General features: G+C 38.0%; 1 protein-coding gene across 4 annotated transcripts; it reads left to right on the top strand.

Annotated features, from left to right (window-relative positions):
- Positions 1–2,442: 2,442 nt before the first annotated feature.
- On the top strand, positions 2,443–15,601 carry LOC104090907 (transcription factor LRL2). Of its 4 annotated transcripts, none has more exons than XM_018769018.2 (8): positions 2,443–2,695; positions 4,016–4,331; positions 4,506–4,583; positions 4,684–4,803; positions 6,005–6,070; positions 6,388–6,453; positions 15,083–15,142; positions 15,241–15,601. In XM_018769018.2, exons 2-8 carry the CDS (start codon positions 4,032–4,034, stop codon positions 15,403–15,405), a joined length of 855 nt encoding a protein of 284 aa, XP_018624534.1. In that variant the 5' UTR covers positions 2,443–2,695; positions 4,016–4,031; the 3' UTR covers positions 15,406–15,601. The 4 variants fall into 4 exon arrangements, with proteins under 4 accessions (XP_018624534.1, XP_009594403.1, XP_009594402.1 ...); XM_009596108.4 differs by having other exon boundaries at positions 2,449–2,695; positions 4,013–4,331; positions 4,503–4,583; XM_009596107.3 differs by having other exon boundaries at positions 2,451–2,695; positions 4,503–4,583.
- Positions 15,602–22,500: the final 6,899 nt, after the last annotated feature.

Genomic DNA, 22,500 nt, shown 5'->3' with positions numbered 1-22,500 from the left:
GATGAAGCGGAGGACCAAGAAACTGGAGATATAATAGTTTATGGTTCTGATTCAACCAATGCCGGAAATCAAGAACCTCATGTTGACATAGATGAACTTACAAAAATGATGCAAAGCATGTGATGTACTGTTTATTTTTTTTATAATTGTTGTAAACTTTAAATTTGCAAGTTAAAAAATAACAAAATAAAAAAAGAACTTGCAACTTAATTTGAATTATTATATATTAATCAATAAAAATATCAAATGAAAGTCTTTGGAGCTTGATTCTTACATATAAGTCTTATTAAATAATTTTTTGTAGCAACTTACTTTCAAATTTTAATTTTAACATTATAAAATTCAAATTTCAAATTTAAAACTTTAAACTTCAAAGTTTAATTCTAAGCCTTAAAAGTTTACAAACACTTAAGTATCAATAACATTGAATAAGAAAAATAAAATTTACTTAAAAATAAAATAAAATCCACGGCCCGCTAACAACCCGCTAAGTCCGAACCCGGACGAATAAAAAAAATCCCGAAAAAGTACAGCCCGCTAACAGCCCGCAACATTAAACGGACGGACTAATTTTTTTTTTTTTTGTCCAGCCCGTCCCAACCCGCCCATTAAACACCCATAGTTTGGACCAGTCCGGTTAGCCGATATCCAAATCTACACTGGCATAGGCCGGATCATTGTTCAGCCGGTCAGCCCAACCCTGCCCGTACGACCCTTTACCACCGGGCTGCGGTCTGGTCCGATCGGAAAATCGATCAGGGCCGGTACGGAACCGGTCCACCCAGCCCGTTTGACAAGTTTACATGTAACTCATGTTCCTGCCTTGTTCACCTTTTTATTGCTTCGTACTTGAATTGGTCGGCTTTGGGGTTATCCTATTATTTTTACCATGTTCCAGATAAGTATGCCTCTCCTTTTGTTTTAGTGAATTGCTCTGGTGTTCATTTGGAAATGCAATACGATCCTCTCACTTTGGATGTTGGCAATTTTGTATTAAAAAAAATTGGCTAATGATTATATGGCATTCATGCAAGAATTGGCTATGTAGCTTGTTTCTCTCATTTTTATGGTCAACTGTGTCTGTTTGCATTAAAAATTTCTTACAAGTAGATGAATGCTTGTCATTTTTCTAACCAATCTGTACATCTATAAATACTTAAATATTTAGCTATTCTTATCAACCAATTACATCCAAAACTTTCTACTTAGCAATTATTAGTTACTATTTCTTGGCTATAATTAGTTTTATTAGCTAACCATTTAAAATATAACATAATCATTGTTCTTCTTCGACAAATATTTATTCTACTTTTTTCTTAATCTCCCTTACTAACTAGCTGGATTATTTTGTTATTTTTGTATTCCTCTAAAATAGAGACCAACATATTTAGTTCGTGGAAAATATTTTACATTGCTAAATTATTTCTTAAAATAGTGTCTTGCATAACTCAAGCCAATTTATCTATCTCTTCACAAATAATATTGTAGTAATATTTTTATTTTTTTACTATTTTTTGAACGGAAGATTCTTGTGTGATTGTGCATGATAGTATTTATTTTCACAAGAAGAAATACTCATATACTTTTTTTCTTACCTATTATGGATTATCTACTGATATTGATGAGACTGTACGTATAGTTCTGATATTTATAAGACTGTCCGTATACTTAGACGCAAAATACGACATACTTGTCTTGTAGTGTTCATACATTGAGGACGTTACTATTATGCATTTGGGCTATGCTCTCGTGATCCTCGAACTGGGAGGCTCAATATAGATGTTTGTCTCTAAACTTTATTCTCAAACTATATATTTTTTTTTATATAAAAAAACTGCAAAATGGTAATGGCAGTACTCAAAAGTGAGATAGACGATGTATCACAAGCTATTATACTTTACTAATTTACCTTTTTTATTATTATTATTATTATTATTATTATTATTATTATTATTATTATTATTATTATTATTTTTATCATTTTCTAAATAAAGACGCATGCTGCTATTTAATTTAGTTTTATTCACATGTAAACTCCAATTGGAGTTATAAAATAAACACTCGTTCACGTTTTGAGTGACTTGTACCCTTTTATAACAAAATGACATAGTCATGAAATTTTTCTAAAACTCCGATAGTTCTCCTCAATTACTATTTTATTAGTTTTATTTTGTATGACGGTATTTAATTAACAAAAAAAAATAATACTTTTGACATATACCAAAGAATCCTTAAAACTTATGATTTTAAAATGATTTGATATTTTTATGACTATAAAAAGTATATCATGAACGATAAAATGTAAATTTAAAGGTTAAAGAGTTTTGCCTTCAAAAAAGAAACGTTAAAGAGTTTTTGATATAAAAATGCATAGTTCTTTTTTAAAATTTATAAAAAAGAATGATACAAAACTATCAGTCTTGCAAATTTTTCCCTTCTCTCACTTTCTAGCTTTCTTTCTTTCATTTTATTTTTTCAAGAAAAACAGTTAATTTACTACTTTTGCCAGGCGATAGTGGGCAGACTGACACTCTGGTAGCTACATGGATGTGTATGTACCAGTTAAAATAGAGCGCATGTTAGCTAACAGCCCAAAGAACCCTAATGTAGAATCTTCTGTTTGCCTCTTCTGACTTCTATTTCATACATACTCCATTATCTTTTCACCATTCAGCATCTCTATACGAAAATTCAGGTACAACTTTTCTTCAAACTCTTCGATTTAGTTGGTGATTTTCTTTTACGTGAAACTCATTTTAATTTTATAATTTTTTTTTTTTTTTCATGTCATCGATCACGCTTATCTGGTTTTATGCATATTGATTCGTTTGGTGTTTTTCTTGTCAATGCTCATACATAAGTGGACTTAACACTGAAACTAGTCTAAAATAAATTAGTTGTCTACATCTAGGCCCTCTATTTTGTATTTGCAGATTCGACACCATTTTTATGCTCTAATTTTTTTCTTTGTTTGAATTTTGTGTTTACTAAGAGGTTGTACACTGTTGAAAGGCGCATTTCGAGCTGAAAAATGAAAATTGGAAATGTAATTTGTTTTGTTTATAAGAGGTATATTTAATTACTCTGTATCTTAAGTGGAATAACACTCCTCTTCCCACCAAGAGGTTGAGACGAGTTGACAAGCGTGGGAAGTTGCAAAAACAACTATTGGCCCCCGGGGAGGGAGCAAAATAAATTAAAAAAGGAGAAGGATTAGCCCACAGCCTGGGGCTTTCGTCTAGTGGTAAGAGCGCAATGAGTGATGTGTGGATTAGATGCACATCATGCGATCGAGCCCTTTCGCGATGAAAGTATGATATTTAAGTGGAGATGGGTAAGAAGTGGGTCCCATAATCCATTGATTCTCATACCGTGAGTTACTAACCCTCGAAGATTTCTCAGTTAGTAGGAAAATAAAGGGATTAACAATTTGGATAGCTAAATTTAACCATCCAAAAGCTATTGTGTTGTATTTGCAATGATCATGCCAGTTTGTTAGTATTAAATTATGATTTTAGGATTTCAATGTTGAGCATTTGTTCTGTTGCCCATTTCTTAAACTCTATGGAAGAAAAGGAAATGCAAAAGTTTAAGCTCATGTCTTTAAAGTCCTGTCTTTTGTTGATTGAATTGGAGCTTTGCTTAAATGTGGCTCTTCATTTGAAAATGAATGTCTATTCTAGTTGAAGTTGAGGGATGATGTAGAGAGTAAGATATAGATTCATCCGAACCCAGTAGCTTTTGCTCGGACCCTGTATATGAGTTAAAAATTCACTAAACTAAGTACAAATAATTGATTTCGAACCCAGTAAATCAAGTGGATTGCTATAGAATTTCGAACTCGAATCCATAAAGTTCAAATCCTGGATCCGCCACTAGGTGAAGTACTATGTACCTTTCTCATATCATTGTGAGATCTTACTGCCCTCTTTAATATGCAACTTTGACTTAATGTTTATCGGGAAGATTATGCTTTTCCAATTTAACAATCTCTGTTTTGCTTTGCGTTTAGCAGTCTGATCTTTGGTATCATGGGAGAGCAGAGTCAGCCAAATGCCCTAGAAACACAATGGGCATTTCTTGGAGGTACAAATGATTCTTATTATCTAGCGGGGCATGAACTTAACAAGCAGTGCATGGCAGGGGTTGGAATTGATGGGATGCATTATGTTTCTGTGCCTTCACCTCAGTGGATCCATGACCAGCAAACACCACAAAATTACGTTGAATATCTTGCAGAGAATGTGGTCTCCGAGGTTCAAGTGGATGCTTCCGCAGAAGCTTCTGGTTTCAGACTAGTCGACAGCTCTGCTGACATAATTTCTCAGGAGGTATGTCCATTTATCTGGATGCATAGCCAATAAAACTGACAGTCAACTGTTTACCAGATATGAGTTTGGGGAGCTATGTTCTGTTATCAAGTCAAGATTCCTTGCATCACTGTGGTAACTGTTTAAATTCATCTCTAATGAGAGAGTTGGAATTTTAACTCCTGTTTTCAGCAGATAAGATATCCGAGTCCTTACTTTGAAGGGGTTCCACTCGACTTTTTAATTGGCTCAGAAAGTCAAGTTGGTGCCTTGGTAATGTTGAGATTATTTTCAATGTGTACTTCAAAGATGGAAAAAAGAAGAAGAACTGTGACTATTTCATGACATAAAACCTTGGATCTTTGGACGGCAGACATGGGAGCCAGCAGGAGATGCCAGGCTTGCTTCTGGACCTTGCTCTGAAGCATTAGCTGCTGGATCATCGTATCTTTCCAAAAGTTCTAGAAAAGCAAGGGCTGCATTGTCTGATCGAGTAAGCCTAAATCCTTCAATCCTCTCTTGTTGTATGCATTGTCTGATCGGGGATTGATTATTTTCTTGCAGCTTTTATATACTAACTGTGCCTATCCAACCACCTTTAAAGACTAGTACAAACATTACTGATTCTTTGTTATTAAATGTAAATCTTTGTTATTTGTAAATTTTCATGATTATCAGGTCATCAAGAATTGTATATCAAGATGTGTCCTCTAGGGTTTGTAATAGTTGGTGCAAATTTTCTAAGGATCTTTCCATTAGTAAATCAGACAAATTAGTCATCATGAGCTGTAATTGACAGTTAGTACTTTGTATGGCAGGGGTAATACAATATTGAGCTTCAGCATTTGTTTATGGAATATTTATTTGTCAAAAATTGTATCCCACTTTGTACTACAGGGTCTTTACTTGGAAATTTAGATACTCTCTCATTGATTCTTTATTTTTTTAAGATTTTGGGTGAGTTAATTTGACGTCTACTGACAAACAGCATAAGCCAGCAGTGGCAATTTTGAAGCTATCATCCTGCTATGTTACACGTGTAACACAGTAGAGTAATTATGTGTAACACAATATGTGTATTGTGTAGGGGACAACAAGGGAGGGGAGCAGTGTGATGAGGGGGTTAGGTGATGGGTATGGATAGGGGAAGGGAGGGGGTGGAGAAGGCTGGCCCAGCTAGGCAGGGGAGGGTTTGTGAAGGCGGAGCTTGGTGGTTGCGAGAATGGTGTGAAGTAAATCTTTGCCAAGGTAAAAGTATTACATACCTGATGTTTGTGCTGATATAGCTGTTAAACGGTCTTACTAATGGACGTTAATGGAAAGGGCGGTCTTGGTAATGAAACACCAAAGTCGAGAAGAAGTCTTTGGCATTTCTCAAACTAGAAGGAAAGTTCGCATATTTAGCAGTACTAAAGGAGAGGTCAAAGTAATTCCCCTACATTGTAAATGTCTAAATATGTTTTTTTCAACAGTATGTTAAATATATTCTTAGCATACAGAATATATGATCAGAATGTAATATGACTACCTAAGTTTGTACAGCTGATAATTCCAGACTCTGCGCCCCAAGAAAATTTTCTGCTCCACCGCTGCGTTCACGAGATTGTCATAATTTTGGTGAAGCTTAAGCTTCACGGTAATCACATTGTAATATCATTTAGCTGATACCTAATCATAGCTGGTTTTGTATTCAGCGTCGCAAGATGAGAATTGCTGAAAGAATAGACGCATTGGGAGAATTATTTCCATGCTCTAAAAAGGTAACACATCCTTATTGGCACTTGATCTTTATTGTATATTGTATATTGCATAGCTATTCAAAATGCAGGATATTCAGATCTTTTAAAAGCTGTGCACTTGAAGCTGGAATGCAGAAAGTAGGAGAATACAAAAAATTAGTAACTGGAATCATCTGTGCGTTATAGAGTCTTCTGCACCCTAAGGAATGGGTGACGCAGTACTTTTATGTTCTGATTTCATGCCAATTTGCTCCTTTCTTATAAACCAAGAGACCAAAAAAGGAATGACATGATTGCTACAATGAATTTAAAAATTGATAAATTTTGTGTTTTTGCAGGGTGGAAGAGCATCTCTAATGGATGAAGTTATCGACCACATCAAAAATCTGCAGTTCCAGATAAAGGTACATATATGTTCTTATTTGATGTCCTTCACTGAGATAAGTTTACCGGCGTACATTGTGGACACTCCAACAGTCACTGAAGTGTACCTATTGAGCCCTTTATGCAAACATGCCACAAAGAGTGAGTTTCACTTCAAGTCCAGCGCATGAGTGAATAATTGAAACGTAATTTTTTTTTTTTTTTTAATCCTTCTTCTTCACCTCCTTTGTCATGTGAATCAGTCATCTTCACACTTTCAAGATTCTCATCAATTTTCTTTTTAAATCCTTTTGATAGTTTTTTTCTCCACAAAAACTACAAAACTGTACAACTTAAAAATTACACACAATCAAAAAAAAATCTTGAAATTGCTAACGGCCTCAGTCTCTCCGCCACCACTAGCCTCCCTTGCTTCGACCTCACTCCACCCTCACCAAAAAATTTTCATCAACACCTGCTCCATATGGGCATCCTCCTTCGCCACCATCCACAACCCCTTCTCCTTTGAATTTGTTACAGTCACCGCCCACTCTTCTCTGCCAGCACCTTCACATGGTTGTAGTCCAAACTCAAATGGCAAGAACTCAGAGCAAAAATGTTGGACTATTTCTGGCTAAGTCTAGCGTAATGCCAAATGCTTATTAAGTGCACCAGATGAAAATTGTTAATTGACCCAAGTTTAATAAGAATTCGACCACAACCCATTTCAAATCAAGTGTTATTTTCTTCAATTTCCTCGTCTTCAAGGAGTATGGTTTTTGATTTTGGGACAAAAAGTTTCTTGGGAAAGCAAGTTGAGACTCCTAGAAAGGCGATAGGTTTTGTTACAGGAGGAATCGGAGGAGTCATCGGCATCGATTTTTATCGCTGTTTTCCTTCATTTGTTTAGGCATTATTATAGTTACTAGTCTTAGGGTACGCGCTTTGCGCGTGTAACCCGTATCAATAAGTATAAACTTTTAAAAATTATATAAATATGATACGTATAATTGACGTGCAATTGTTAACAACTTGTTTGGATGGTTGTTACCCATTGTATCGTATTGTATTGTTATCCCAAAATAATGTTTGTTTTGATTGTTTATTTAAAATTGATTGTATCGTATTGTTAAATCCATTGTTCCGGGACAACCAAAAGCCCCATTTTATGAAACAACCTACTTGGTGTGGTGAGATCGTTTCCTATTTTATTTTCCAATTATGCCTTACTTATTACTCTATAATTTTATTTTATCATTTTTTTTTTTAATTTTAATTCCAAATCTCCAACTTATTGACCTACTTTGTCTTCTTCCATCTTTTCTAGAGTTAGTTTGCCCCGTTCTTTTTATCCAATTCTCTGTTCGATTCTTTATCTCTTTTTGTTACGACCCAATTTCCCCTCTGTATGACGTCGTGGTGACACCTAGTCTCTATGACTAGGTAAGCCTAACATTTTGCGGAATAAATGAAATGAAAACATAAATTTAACAACTAACTGTAGCAATAACACTATAACTGAGTACCATGCCACCTGGCATGTACAATAACCAACTCCTCCATGTACTACACAGCATTCCCAAAGCCCGGAACATTCGTGAATCACAAACTACAGGAAGAAAATCTAGTGTTTCTATACATCAGAGTCTATCAAAAGAAAATACAGAAGATAATGGACATGGAAAAGAGTAGAAGGGGACTCCGAGGTCTGCGGACGCGATAGATATACCTTGAAGTCTCCAAAGCTGTCCTGGCTCACTGATAGTGCGGCTGATAAGGAGTATCTGAAGAGTAGCATGAGTACACCACAATCGGTACCTAGTAAGTGCCAAGCCTAACCTCGGTCGAGTAGTGACGAGGTCAGGTCAGGACCCTACTGGTATATATATATATAATAACACAAGATAGAATGAAATACCGCAGTAAAATAAAGACTGAAATTTAACAAGAATGAAATCATAGAAGACAACAGCTCAGTACACAGAGATAACAATAGGGGATTTCCCGAGATACCGTCTCGTAGTCCCAACGTAAATGTGCAGAACAAAGGGATCTCCCGGAATACCGTTCCGTAGTCCCAAAGTAAATATGCAGTACAGGGGATCTCCCGGAATACCGTTCCGTAGTCCCAAAGTAATTGTGCCTCAAGTATCTAATCAGTGTTGTGAAGAGCGTGAAGCGAGGAAAAGCGACAACCCCATTTTCGCTTAAAGCTAGAAGCGAGAAGCGAGAAGCGAAGCGCTCGCTTTTTTGAAGTGAAGCTTAAAAAAAAAAAATAAAAAAAAATACTGCATAGACAATACATGTAATTGTAAGCAAATGTTCAATACTTCAATTAAAAAACTAAAGAGTAGCATCAAATTCAAGCACAAAATGAGCATCCTATTCTTCTACAAGATTGTCAAATTCTTGTAATCCACTATCATTATTATATTGCTCGTCATCTTCTTCAACTTCTTCTTCTTCATCAACTAGGGACAAAGTAGCTGCCTCTTTTCCCTTCCTCTGTGAACTTGAAGTTACTTGAAGTTGAGGTACTCCCCCTCAAACCATAAATCCTCTCCCCAATTCCACGCGCTTCCGCAACATCACCCCAAGTGAAATCAGAAGTATCCTCAAATACTTCTTCATCTGCATGATCTTCCGGGACTCCAGTTAGCCATTCATTCATTAGCATCATCGATGTTGTCCAAACTAATTGGATCAATTACATTGCGAGCATTGTAACGACGCCTCAATGTTCTATTGTACTTAATGAAGACTAGATCAATGAGATGCTTCAACTAGAAGACATTGTTTGCATCCTTCCCCGCTTTTGTGATTTTGGTGGAAGCGAGGAAGCATCGTCACCTTCTTCTATTTCATCATCGTCATCATCAAGATTATATAGTTCTTGTTCATGAATCATTTGAGTCTTTAACTCTTTTTTTTTTTTGAAGGAATGCTTTCAATTCTTTCTTCACATGCGATGGAACTTTAGGACAAGATGCGACATTTGGATCACCACCGATTAGATGCGCTTTTTGACGATAGATTCCCCCATTTGAAATCTTATCACAAAAAAGACATCTAATGGCCATTTTGTTGGTCTCGCTAACTCTTTCAGAGTAAGCCCAAGCCGGGTCTTTCCTATCTTCTTTTGGTGCCATTAAAAGAACAACTACATAACACATAAGAAAAGCAATAAGAACTAAGAATAAAGGATATAAAAAATTAGAGGAATTCTTTGTTAAAAACTGAAAAAATTTGGCAGTAATTTTCTGGAAAAAATTCGCCAGCATTTCGCCGCTTTTTGGACGTTTAGAAAGAAAAAGAAAAAGAAGAAGAAAAAGAAGAAGAAGAATGAAAATCAGAAGTTCAGAACATACCTGTTGAAGTTTTGAACTTGAACTTGAAGTTGAAGAAGTAGAAGAACAACCCTAGTTGATGCTTTGAGATTCTTTCAGAAATCAGAAGTAGATGAAGAAGAAGAAGTCGCTGCTGTTGGAAGTTGAAGAACCCTAGTCGCTGTTGTTGAAGAAGTCCAGACCAGTGTTTAATCCAAAAAACTCATTTTTAATAAAATAGGGTTGGGTATTTTAAAACAGAGAAGCGGACGCTTCTTCGCTTCACTTCGCTTTCCTCGCTTCTCGCTTTTTACAGAGAAGCGGTCGCTTTTACTGACCTGAGTCGCTTCACCTTGCTGAAGCGCTGCCCTTCACGCTTCGCCTCGCTTCTCGCTTAAAGCGAGAAAACATACGTTTTTTTAAACACTGGATCTCCCGGAATACCGTTCCGTAGTTCCAAAGTAAATATGCAGTACAAGGGGATCTCCCAGAATACCGTTCCGTAGTCCCTAAGTAAATATGCAGTACAGGGGGATCTCCCGGAATACCGTTCCGTAGTCCCAAAGTAAATATGCAGCCAAACAATAGAATTCAATAGTTACGACACGAAATTTTACAGTTCAACCTAAGTACCAGTTAAGGAAAGACAGGTAAATTCACTAAACATGCTGCACGCAGTTCAAGTAAACAGTTAAGACAAGTAGGCATGCTATTCTAGTCTAGCCGGATACCACACATGCTGATGGAACTCAAATAAGAAGGAAATCAGGTTATTACTTGGTAGAAAAATCGGATTTTTACACAATTAACCCGTGTACGTACTCGTCACCTCACGTACACAACGCTCATATATCAAAAACAATACAAATCCTACGGGGAGTTCCCACGCACAAAGTTAGGCAAGCCACTTACCTCGAACCAAGCTCAATCAATCGGTAAGAATGCCTTTTCCACGAATATCCGACTCTGAATGGCTCGAATCTAGCCAAAATAATTCGATACTGTCAACAAAAATTATAGGAATCAATTTCATAAGAAAATAATACATTTTTCAATAAAAATCCGAAATTAACTCAAAAATCGCCCGTGGGGCCCATGTCTCGGAATCCGGCGAAACTCACAAAATCCGATAACCCATTCAATTACGAGTCCAACCATACCAGTTTCACTCAAATCCGACTCCGAATTGACACCGAAATCTCAAAAATTCGTTTCTATGAATTTTCTAAAATATCCCCACATTTCAATCTCAAAACACTAATTAAATGGTGAAAACAAATGATGGATTCAGGTAATCTAACCATAATTGAGTTAAGAACACTTACCCCAATGTTTTCTCTGAAAATCTCACATTACCCCGTCTGCTCTCTTGTTCATATATTGGTTTTTAGATTTGATTCCCCGTATGCTCTAGTATAGAGAAAGGTAGACTTCTTTTCTCTATACTAGTAAGAGAGATTGAACCTGCAAGCGCTAACCTAACAGAAAAAAAAATCGCCTCCCCAAGCTCCAATTCGTCAAAAATGGCACAGAGGACGAAGTCCCCTGTTTTATAATTCTGTCCAGGCAGCCCTCGGTCCTGCCTCGATCCTGGCCCTCGATCAAGACTTCAATCATGGCCCTCTATCATGGCTTCGATCATGGTCCTCGATCCTGACCTTCGATCCTGGGCATCGATCATGGCTTCGATCCTGGCCCTCGTTCCTGGCCTCCGATCATGGCCCTCGATTCTGGCCTTCGATCATGACCCTCGATCCCGAGCCTTCGATCATGTGCGTCGATTATGGCCCTGGATTCTGGCCTTAGATCATGGCCCTCGATCCCGAGCCTCGATCATGGCTTCGATCATGGCCCTCGATCCTGACCATCGATACTGGGCATCGATCATGGCCCTCGAGACCTCAACCAAAAACACCAACAAGTCCTAAAACATCATACGAACTTATTTGAAACCTCAAATCACATCAAACAACGCTAAAATCACAATTCACACCTCAATTCAAGCTTAATGAAACTTAAGAATTTCCAACTTCTACATTCGATGTCGAAACCTATCAAATCAAGTCCGATTGACCTTAAATTTTGCACACAAGTCATAAATGACATAACAGAGCTATGAAAATTTTCAGAATTGGATTCCGACCCCGATATCAAAAAGTCAACTCCCCGGTCAAACTTCCAAACTTAAATTCCTATTTTAGCCATTTCAAGCCTATTTGAGCTATAGACCTCCAAAACACAATCCGGACACGCCCCTAAGCCCAAAATCACCTAACAGAGCTAACGGAACCGACGTAATTCCATTCCGGAGTCGTCTTCACACAGGTCCGACTACGGTCCAAATCCTAAGGTTTAAACCTCCATTTATGGACTAAGTGTCCCAAAACACTCCAAAAACCAAAACGAAACCTCCCGGCAAGTCACAATAGCAGGAATAGATATGGGAGAAGCAGTAAATAGGGGATCGGGGCTATTACTCTCAAAACGACCGGTCGGGTCGTTACACTTTTGTATTATTTTAAATTTTTTTTGTTGCTAATATTAATTAACCTTTTTTTTTCAGGTTTTTGCTCTTGTTTCCAAGCTACGTAATTAATGATAAATTAGTAGAAAGAGGTTGTCATAAATTATTTTAATTTGTAATTCTTGATAAATTTTATTTAAAATAATTTAGGTATTTTAGTGAACTTATCAGTTACAGTACAGTACGATACAGTCAAACCAAACAACAAAAATATTATTTAACAACAGCAAATGATACAATCTATTCAAATATTATATCCATAAAACGATACGATACAATACAATACAATACAGTACAATACAATATATTTAAACGATGGGTAACAATGATCCAAACATAGTGTGTCATTTTGAAGGTATCTCTAGAACTTGATGTTGAGTTAATGGTTATAATAATTGTAAATATTGAGATAATTTATATCTAATTATAGTGTTTTTAGAATGTGTATTTATATTTTAATACATAATTTTTGTAGAATGCCAAAACCAAAATTATATAGCTTGAGTTTTATACCCTTTTGTTGATATGAAGCCCTTTACTGTTTTAATATAGTTACATTTTTCATCCTACACCTAAAACTAAATAGAGCTGAAAGTGACAAAAATTTTATTTACAACAACAACAAAAAACCCAGTTTGATACTTGAAATTTTAATTACAAAAAAAAAAAAAATCCTAAATCTGAAAACAGTATAAAGTGGTCGAAACTTTCCTAATATAAATTGAAAATACTTGAAATTTAGTACTCGTAAATTTAAATGGAGTTGAAAATAAGGACTCCTAAAACTCAAAGGAATTGAAAAATCAAAGTTCTAAAAAGTAGGAAAATAATTAAATGACTAATCCTAAATATTAGGGAATTAATTAAATAACTATTTCTAAATATTTGAGAAATAACTAAATGACTATTTTGTTCAGTATGAACTGTATTTTTAAAGGGTAAAAAAGACGAACGGCATTTCGCTAAGGGCCTTCTTGCTTTTAATATAATATAGATGATTTGGTTTTGGTGTCGAAAAACTGGATCTTGGCCGGAAAATATGGCTGTTAAAAAGCAAAATTAGAAAATGTTCAGGCATTCAGATGATTCATCGCTTTAAGAACAGAAAAGTTCTTGGCCAAATAGAAAGACAGCCACTTAAAATTGGCACCAAATTCCATTTAGACACCTCAACTAACCCTTGTACCTATTAGACACTCCAACACTCACTGAAGTGCTTGAGTCACAGTCTTTGTTAGAAGAGGAGCGTGTGATTTTTACTCTTGGCTGACATGAAAAGAAACTAATCAATAGGTGACAAAAAATTGAGAAAGAAAAGCAAAAGACTTTTAAGCCAAAAAAGGAAAAGCTTCTTTTTCCGATTATCCCCTCCCCTTCGTTCGTCATCTTCATCGTTAATTTTGCTTCTCTGTTGTTTTTATTCTTCTTCTTTTTTCTGTTTGCTTTTCTTTTGTTTCTTCATCTTCTTCAACTAAAGAAAGATGAATAAACTCAGGTTAGCAGGGGATATGACCCATTTGGCCAGTGTTCTTGTTTTGCTTCTCAAGATCCACACTATTCTATTGATACGTCTGTATTTCCCATTTTCAGACCAAATTATACTAGAAGATATTAGTGCAACAATAATTTTGGTCGTTTGTTTGACTTTTGATACTGTCTGTCTACCTACTAGGACTTTAACTAATTGAGCCACAGGCAAAATTGTGAATTAAGCACCAAACAGCCATACCATGTAGTGCTATATTACTTGAAACTTTTGGCTATAAGAGCTTGAAACCTTCTATTACCATGAATCTCTCAATTGTTTCCAAAGAAAATGAACTAAGACCAATATTGCTGAACTTTATTGTTGATGATGTGTTTAAGAGAGCTTCTTTTTGTTTGACATTACAAACTCAAGCTTAGAAAGGAGGCAACAAGTCAACAACCAGTTAACCTGGTAAACCGGATGCATGGCAAGTCTAGCTCAATTATTCAACCATTTGAAAAAAGGACGAATTGCCTTGTCTCTAGCAACAATCAACCTAGGCCGTTTGGAGGCTAGAGCAAAGCAGACAATTTGTTAACCTACTCCCAGAAAACAAAAATTGTGCCTGTCCAGTAAGTATGGAACCGAAGACGTAGTGCTAGCCCGTAACTTCCCTTCAACTGGAATACTGTTGTGCAAAAAAAAAATGTGCCTGTCCAGTTAGTATGGAACCGAAAACATACTGCTAGCCTATAACTTCCTTCGACTGGAACACTGTTGTGCATATATATTCATCTTCCAGCCAAATCCTCTTTGGAAGATCATTCCGGAGCATTCTATAGACCTTAAACTCCACCATCATCATCCTTCTCATTTAGCTTTGAACATATTAAGGTTCCTAATTCCTAACATGCTTCCTTTCTTAAGCAAACTTAAAATAATGATTCCTGTTTGATGCTATACTTGTCGCTCATAGATGTATAAGCCTGTATAAAGTGTGGTTTCTTGTATAGTTGTACATTCTCTAGAGTAGTTTTAGTATATTTGTAAGTTTAGACGTTATTTCTTCAGGAGCTATGGTTGCTTACTGTGTCAGTATAATTCTTAAAACCAGTAGTTCAATTATTTGGATAATGTTTTAACTGGTGACCTATTTCAGTGCCCCAAGGTGATTGATCTTCATGTTGATGTTGGTGCTATCAATCTTGCTGTATCACCGATCACGTTTGAATAGCTACCTTTTTTACTTCTATTTTTCTTTACTTTGTATCATCTTTCAGGTCATCAAGAATCGTTGTAGTTTTTTATTTCCTTAACAGTATGCTGTAATTAACTCAATCCTGACTGTGCAGGATCTCAGTTGGAGCAGATTGGGGGGTGAACCTTCTTCTATCCCATTTTTATTTGTTGAGGTACCATTCATGATTCCAATATATAACAATTACATTACTAATCAAACTTTTGGACTCTTTCTTCATACAAAAACTAATTTCTGGAGAACGTAATGCAGGGTTGTGGACATTACATTCTTGATGAACAACTGATTGAACCTCTGGAAGAGACATTGGGCAAGTTGCTGGAAGTGAATCCCTCAATGACAACTCAACTGCTGGAGAATAAGGGCCTATTTTTTATGCCTATGACTCTGGCAGAAGGAATGCATCATCATGAGTAGAAACTGAGAACAGGTCTACATATAACTTTGCATGTTTTCTTATGGCAGAGAAATCTGAAGTGGTAATTAGGCAAGAAAATATGGTATGCTTTTGTATAAGCAAAGCTCAAGAAGATTTGTCTTTGTACAGATCTTCTTTCTGGCTGGTTATTTGTTCCAACTTTCACTATCAATTAGGTGCTCATTTTCTGCTTTATTTGTTTATCAAAGGTTATGGACAATCGAATTTAAACAAAAAGAAGGTATTCCCTTTGTTTCAGGCGCGGAGTCTAAGAAAGAAAGGACTTTTGGCACATACCAAGTGCCTTCAGAACATATGGTTTTAAATATACCATGACATTTTTATGGTCATAAGAGCATGTATTAAGGGTAAATGAGAAGTTTAAAGTTGAAGAGTTTCCAGTATAGAAAGTTGGCATTCTTTCTTGAACACAACTGAATTACTTAAACCTCTGTCCCTTTGGCACATTACACCTTCAACCGCCACCCTTTTTTTTTCTTCCTACTCTTGATGTTTTAATCCTCTGCATTAGGATCTATTGCATCTGTTAATCGAGGTCCAAGAAAAGAGATCCTTATATAAGCCTTCTTTACTGTCTTCTTTTCCTTCTTTCTCTCTCAGCTGCCATTCTACTGATGTACCCCACCCCCTGTCAACTTTTCCTTGCTACTCTCCAGGAGACTGCAACTCCTGCCCAGACACCACTGGACACACTTTATTTGTGCTAGATTTTAGAGCTTATTGGACATTGGGATTAGTTTAAACAACTAAAGCCAAATTAATGTCCATGAAAGTTCTCTACAGTACTGACGGACTAAAACCGTGTTGATATTTGGATGAAGTTCAGAACCCATTTGTGGTTCTTTTGGACAAGCGTGACGGAAATGTGTAAAAAAAGAGTGACATTTTTATATATAGCGCTCTTTTAAAGAGCGCTATATATATATATAACGCCACTGTAAACCGTGCTATACTTGCTTTGTGGGCCCACCAGTAAGTCTCCTGCGTTTAACTGACATAACAATAATTCAAATGGGTATAGCGCTCTTTAAAAGAGCGCTATACCTAAAAAAATTCAGCCCACCGAGCTAGGCATTGTCTTATTTAAAGGCATTAGGATTTTACAAAAATCCATTCAAAAATATTCCTAACTCGTTCAAATTTTTCTTCTTGTTAAATTCTCAAGCATTTTTTCATAATGTCTGAAGAGCGAAAAGTAAGAGTTTCATTATATTGAGGGTATATTGGTGAGTGAGGTTGTGGTGGCGAATAACTCTGTGAGCTATAGTTTATCTCCACAGTGTCATGTTAAGTTGCCACTTACAATGGAGTACGATAGATTGGTATCGTTGTTATGTAATAAAATGAGTGTGAGGAAACGTTCGGTGAACCTTAAAGTAACCGAAAGATATCCGTATTCTGTCACTCCGCAAGGGGTTACTTGTTACGCTGAGTTTAACATCGACGATGATGAAACTTTGAGGGATTTTTTGAGGACTCCGGATGAATACCAGGAATTTCTTGTGATAAAAATGTTGGAAATGTACGTCAAGGTCGAAGATGTTCGCAATAATGAGGTTGCGCGTAGTAGGGATAACCCTCAGTCATCGGGTGGTTATTCTGGAGCAGTTTTTGCCGGACAGGTTCCGGATGAAAGAGTTTGCCCTGATTTAAACTTATCACCACAGGCGAATGAGGAGCGAGGAAATAATTTCTCTCATGCTTTACATAATCTACAAGACGAGTGGTAAACTTTAATTTTCTTTAGTGTTACGATGTATATTTTTGTTGTATTGAATTTGTATTAACACTCATATATTCCACAAGGGGTACCGGCCAGATATGACTTTTACAAGTTATGAACCCATGCCCAGTTGGAATATGCGTAGTTCTGGTGTGTTGGATCATGGTGGTCCATCCGGGAGTCATCATCAACATGATAATGTCCATCAAGGAATGTCAACACGTTACGACTTGTAAGTGAAGTGATACAACTATATTGAAAGTATTTATTAATTTCAGTAGCTTATTATTTTGTTGTTTGTGCATTGAAAACAAGCAAGTTGAACCACCTGTCCTCACTCAATTGCCCGTAGATGACATATTAAATCGGGATCTGGCAGATGCACAGAGTGAGGAAGAGAACAGTGATTATGACAACAATGCCGATGATTTCGGAGACGACACACCCTTCCCTCGTGAGGATGCTGAGGAGGAGGAAGAGAATGAAAGACCTGATTTGACGAGGGAGTATGCTCCAACCCCCGTTAGACCAAGAGTGTACGAGTTCCAAGTGCCGTTTCATTCAAGGAAGATTCCCTACCTTGATAACTTGCCAAGTATGCCGGATGTGGATGCTCTCACAAGGGATTTTGATGAAATTCAGACAGCAATGTGGGATGATTCTAGACCAACGGTGCTGGCAAAGGGCATGCTTTTTTCCGATAAAGCGCGCCTAAGCAGGGCGGCGAAAATGCACAACGTAAAAGAGTGTCGTGAGATGACGGTATGAGAGTCAACTCCGGAGGTATACAAGGTTGTTTGCCGCAGATGGTTTACGGGTTATCATTGGATGCTGCGTGCGAGCAAGAAGAAAACAGGTTTGTGGTAAGTGGGTAAATACATTCCCATCCACAGATATGAAATTGACACATTCAATGGGAATCACTACAACTTGGATATTGACTTGATTTCTCTTGTCCTTATTCCACACCTTGAAGCGTCCATAAGGTATAAAATCAAAGAGTGCATTACATCAGTCCACCAAGAATATGGCCATACCATTACCAAAAGAAAAGCATTTCTCGGGTATAAACGTGCGTTTGAAATTGCTTATGGTAATTGGGATAAGTCATTTGCAACTCTACCCAAGTACATGGCCGCACTGCAACACTTTAACCCCGGGACGGTTGTTGAATGGAAGCTTGAGCGGAGTCCGGAAAAATCAGAATATATATTCAATTACGTGTTCTGGGCATTTAAACCAGCAATTGATGGTTTTTCGCATTGACGGCCGGTAATATCCATAAACGGCACTTATGTCTATGGAAAGTATGATATCAAGCTATTGATAACCGTTGCAGTAGATGCTAATGGACAAATATTTCCTCTAGCTTTTGTTATTTGTGCCAATGAAAGCCAAGAGACGTGGACGTTGTTTTTGAACCATTTGAAAGATCATGTTGTCAAACAGTATTCCGGCATTTGTCTAATATCTGATCGGTATGGTGGTATCTTAAGTTCTGTAGAGAACTTGCATGCATGGCAAGAACCTTATGCCTACCACCGTTACTGTGTGAGGCACTTTAAGTCCAATTTCCAGAAGGCACATCCCAACACGGATCTACATGATTTGATGTGGATGGCAGCAACAGACCACCAAGAGCATAAATTCCGGAGGCACATGGAATCTATCAGGCAGGAAGACGAGAGAGCCTATCATTGGTTGATGCGACATGAGCTTCACAAGTGGACTTTGCATGCGGATGGTGGAAGAAGATGGAGAATTCTGACTACAAACGTGTTGTCTTTCAACGGGTTATTGAAATCGGCAAGAGGATTGCCTGTCACTGCCATGGTGCGAATATCGTTCAAGCAGATGGCAGAGAGGTTTGTTGAAAGGGCTGCAACTGCAATGTCATTGATGGAAATGAGTGTTGAATTTATGCCACTGCCGATGAAGAGATTTGAGAAATGCAGGCGGCGAGCACATTGGCATTCATTTTTGTAGTATGATCACGTCAGAAATGTTTTTGAAGTTCGCACCGCTATCCATTAAAATCGGGGGAATAATGTACATACCATAAATGAATCTAGAAGGTTATACTCTTGTGGGAAATGGTCCATCTACCATATGCCATGCTCACATGCCATCAGGTGCTTTCAACATACAGGTTTAGGGCCAACCAACTACGTTGATAAACAATATAGTGTTGCTGCTTACTTAAACACCTATAGTGGGCAGTTGCAGCCAGTGGGTGCTGAACATTATTTGCCGCCGGAACCATTTAAAATGGTATGTAACAAGGACTATTTGCGTCGAATACAGGTGCAGAAGATAACGAGTATACAGAACCAAATGGATGTTAGCGATACCGTTTATGCGCGCAAATGTGGTATATGCTCGCAAAAAGGACACGACCGTCGAAAATGTCCTTCGCTAGTTTGGGTGGCGGTGGTAATCAAGCTCGTGGTGGGTGTTCTTCTAATGTGGCCAACTATCAATGAGTTTATGTTGTAATAAGTAGTTGTTTTGTTTATGTTGCAAGATGTATCAAATAAAATTATGTTTCCATTGTTGTTAAATCTTATTGATATTTAACATTTTCCAGTTGAGTAAATTAATGCATTTCTCCCTCCCGTTCATGTAATCAAAAATAGTATTGGATTAAAAAAGGGAAAAATATGTGAATATATTTGATAAATATAGTTCAAAAATAGTTGAGTTAAAGGTAGATTTTTGATAAATATGTGAATACATATAGCGCGGTTAAATACTACGTTATGTGAATATATATAGCGCAGTTAAATACTACGTTATGTGAATATATATAGCGCGGTTAAATACTACATTATGTGTATTGTCTTGTCGAACTGAAAAGCTGCCCGTGTGAGAAAAAACTGTTTTGTATCCGTAATCATCTTTAACACGCAAAGCATAGCGCGGTTAAATACTACGTTATGTGAATATATATAGCACGGTTAAATACTACGTTATGTGTGTTGCCTTGCCTATAAATAACGGGCGCATTCTAGTTATTTTCTGCGCTTAACAATAATCAATAGCAAAACTTTCCATAAAAGCAAGATTTTTTTTATGCTTTAACAAATGTCTGAACGCCGTTATGTACCAAGGTGCCAGTGTGGCAAACAATGTTTGATGAATAACTGTTGGGATGATGGTGAAGTTGGACGCCGCTACTGGATGTGTGTGAACAAGTTTTATAGGGTTCCCGACAAACCTTTTTGCAATTTTGAGGTATGGATTGATGAACCCTGTAAGCGGGAATGCTACAAACGATCTTTGCAGTATCTTCATGATTTGACCTTAAAACGGTGTGAATATGAAAAAGAATATAAACAAGAAATTGCGGAGTTGAAGGAGAAACTGAAAGAGGCAGAATTAGAAAAAAATAAGATGGAAGAGAAATTTAAGTGGTTGGAGCAGAGAATAATGTGCGGCAGTGACTAAATAATGGCATATATGTGTTGAGTGTACTACTTTATCTTTATGTTTTCCGTGTCATGTATTTTCATTAGTTGTACTGAATTTAAATTATGTTAAGTTGTTATGTTTTGTGTTTGTGTTGTAGTATTAAAATAAAGAAGGAACAGGGAAATAAAAACATAATGCGCATATTATGTAAACATAAAAAATTATTGTTATTATTTACATAAAATACAAAAAAAAAATCAATGTGTCCCACAGCCCGTGTGCTTCAATGCAGCCGCTGGCCTGAGGCGCATCCCATCCCGCCCGGCTACGCTATCAGGATCATCCCATCACGGCGCCTCTTTATAGCAGGATGCGCTGCAACATGATCATCAGTGGTGCTGCCAGGATCGGTAGAAGGGGCCGTCGGTCCAGTAGAAATCTACAGAAGAATAAGTCAGCTCAGTATAGGAAAGTATATATTAAGTCACAACAATTTAAATTGTCTTACCATGGTCTCGTCGGGCTCCTGAATATAATTATCCGTCGCAGCCATGTCAGCATCGCATAAATGGGCCTCCGTGACGAGCGGGGATGAAGCCTTAATAAGAAAATTAATAAAGTTATGGAAAATAAATGAGAAAAGAAAAAACAAATTTAAATTTAATACTAATAAAAATATACATGCGCCTGTGATGATGAGCCATAACTCAGCCGACGCCCACTATCCAAATTTCGGGTCGGCCGATCTTCAGCAGCGGTCGATGACCCTGGGAAGTATGCTTCCCAATCCTTTCCGGTAAGATCCGTGCCCATGATCAATAACGGACTTGACGGGGTCACCTGCGAAGTCCCTGGAGTGAGCTGCATCCCAAGGCTGTATGACGGCATGCTGGTGGGATACTCGTCCGGCTCATGTAGGTCACCCGGCAGATCAGCATCAACATCATCAACATGGGACTCAACGCCCCCTTGCTGGGGACCACCTTCCCGTCGCCCACCACGACCTCGTGCGACAGCCCTGCCACGTGGGGCACCCCCCACCTCGAGGGGCAGCCTTGCCTCGTGGGGCACCCCTACCTTGCTCGTACTGCTCTGGCGCCACATAAGCAGGGTCGTGTCCCAAGCGCTGATCCTCTCGAGCTCGCTGCAGTGTCCGGGCAGCCACCTCTGTAACCTGCCGGCCGTAATCGTGCAAAGTGGCCGCTCTCTCTCTCCGGTATGCTGCTGCATTTGCAGTCCCATCTCGTAGACTATATGTAGGCCAATAGCCCCCATAACGTATAAAATATAAACTACAGAACACTAAGTTACAGTTATATAATTAATAATAATAGAAAACATACCAGGGCCTCGTGCCGCCCGGCGTATGGAACGTACCGACCGCCAGCTTGATGAATGGGATTCCCGACAAAAAGTCGGGTAACGCGGCGGTACCAGGGCATATAGAGCTGAATAGTCTCCGTCTGGATCTGTGGGGGGGAAGGGGGAATTAGGTCAGGTCAGCTCGCCGGTCCCAAGTATGGACCTGCGCCTCTAGCCATGCTACATATGCGTCGTCCGCCCAGGAACGGTCATACCGCTGATAATGTGTGGCCTCCCATGTAGGCCCCCTCGGTATATACTGCGGACGGCCAAACTGGCGAAGTACCCGCTCCGTGGCATGATGCTCCACAATATCGAGGCACATCAGCGGGACGGAAGTGCTCCAAATCAGTCGGCCGACCGAGCAATAATCGGGCAGGCCACCTATCAAGTCATCGCTGTATGGCGTCCAGATGAACTATCAAATAACAACAGAAAATGTGAGTATGCGCAATACAAGTGAAGCTATACCAAGTAAGTTTAGGTACACATTTACCTGTGCGCCCTCCAGCATATCCAACACATCCCTGCAAAGGGGGAGATTATGTCGAGCCTCGTAATCTCGTACATATCCACG

This window comes from Nicotiana tomentosiformis, chromosome 1, assembly GCF_000390325.3.
Source record: "Nicotiana tomentosiformis chromosome 1, ASM39032v3, whole genome shotgun sequence".
Taxonomy (NCBI): Eukaryota; Viridiplantae; Streptophyta; class Magnoliopsida; order Solanales; family Solanaceae; genus Nicotiana; species Nicotiana tomentosiformis.
The sequence above is the reverse complement of the archived record's forward strand: the minus strand, read 5'-3'. Positions and strand labels throughout refer to the sequence as shown.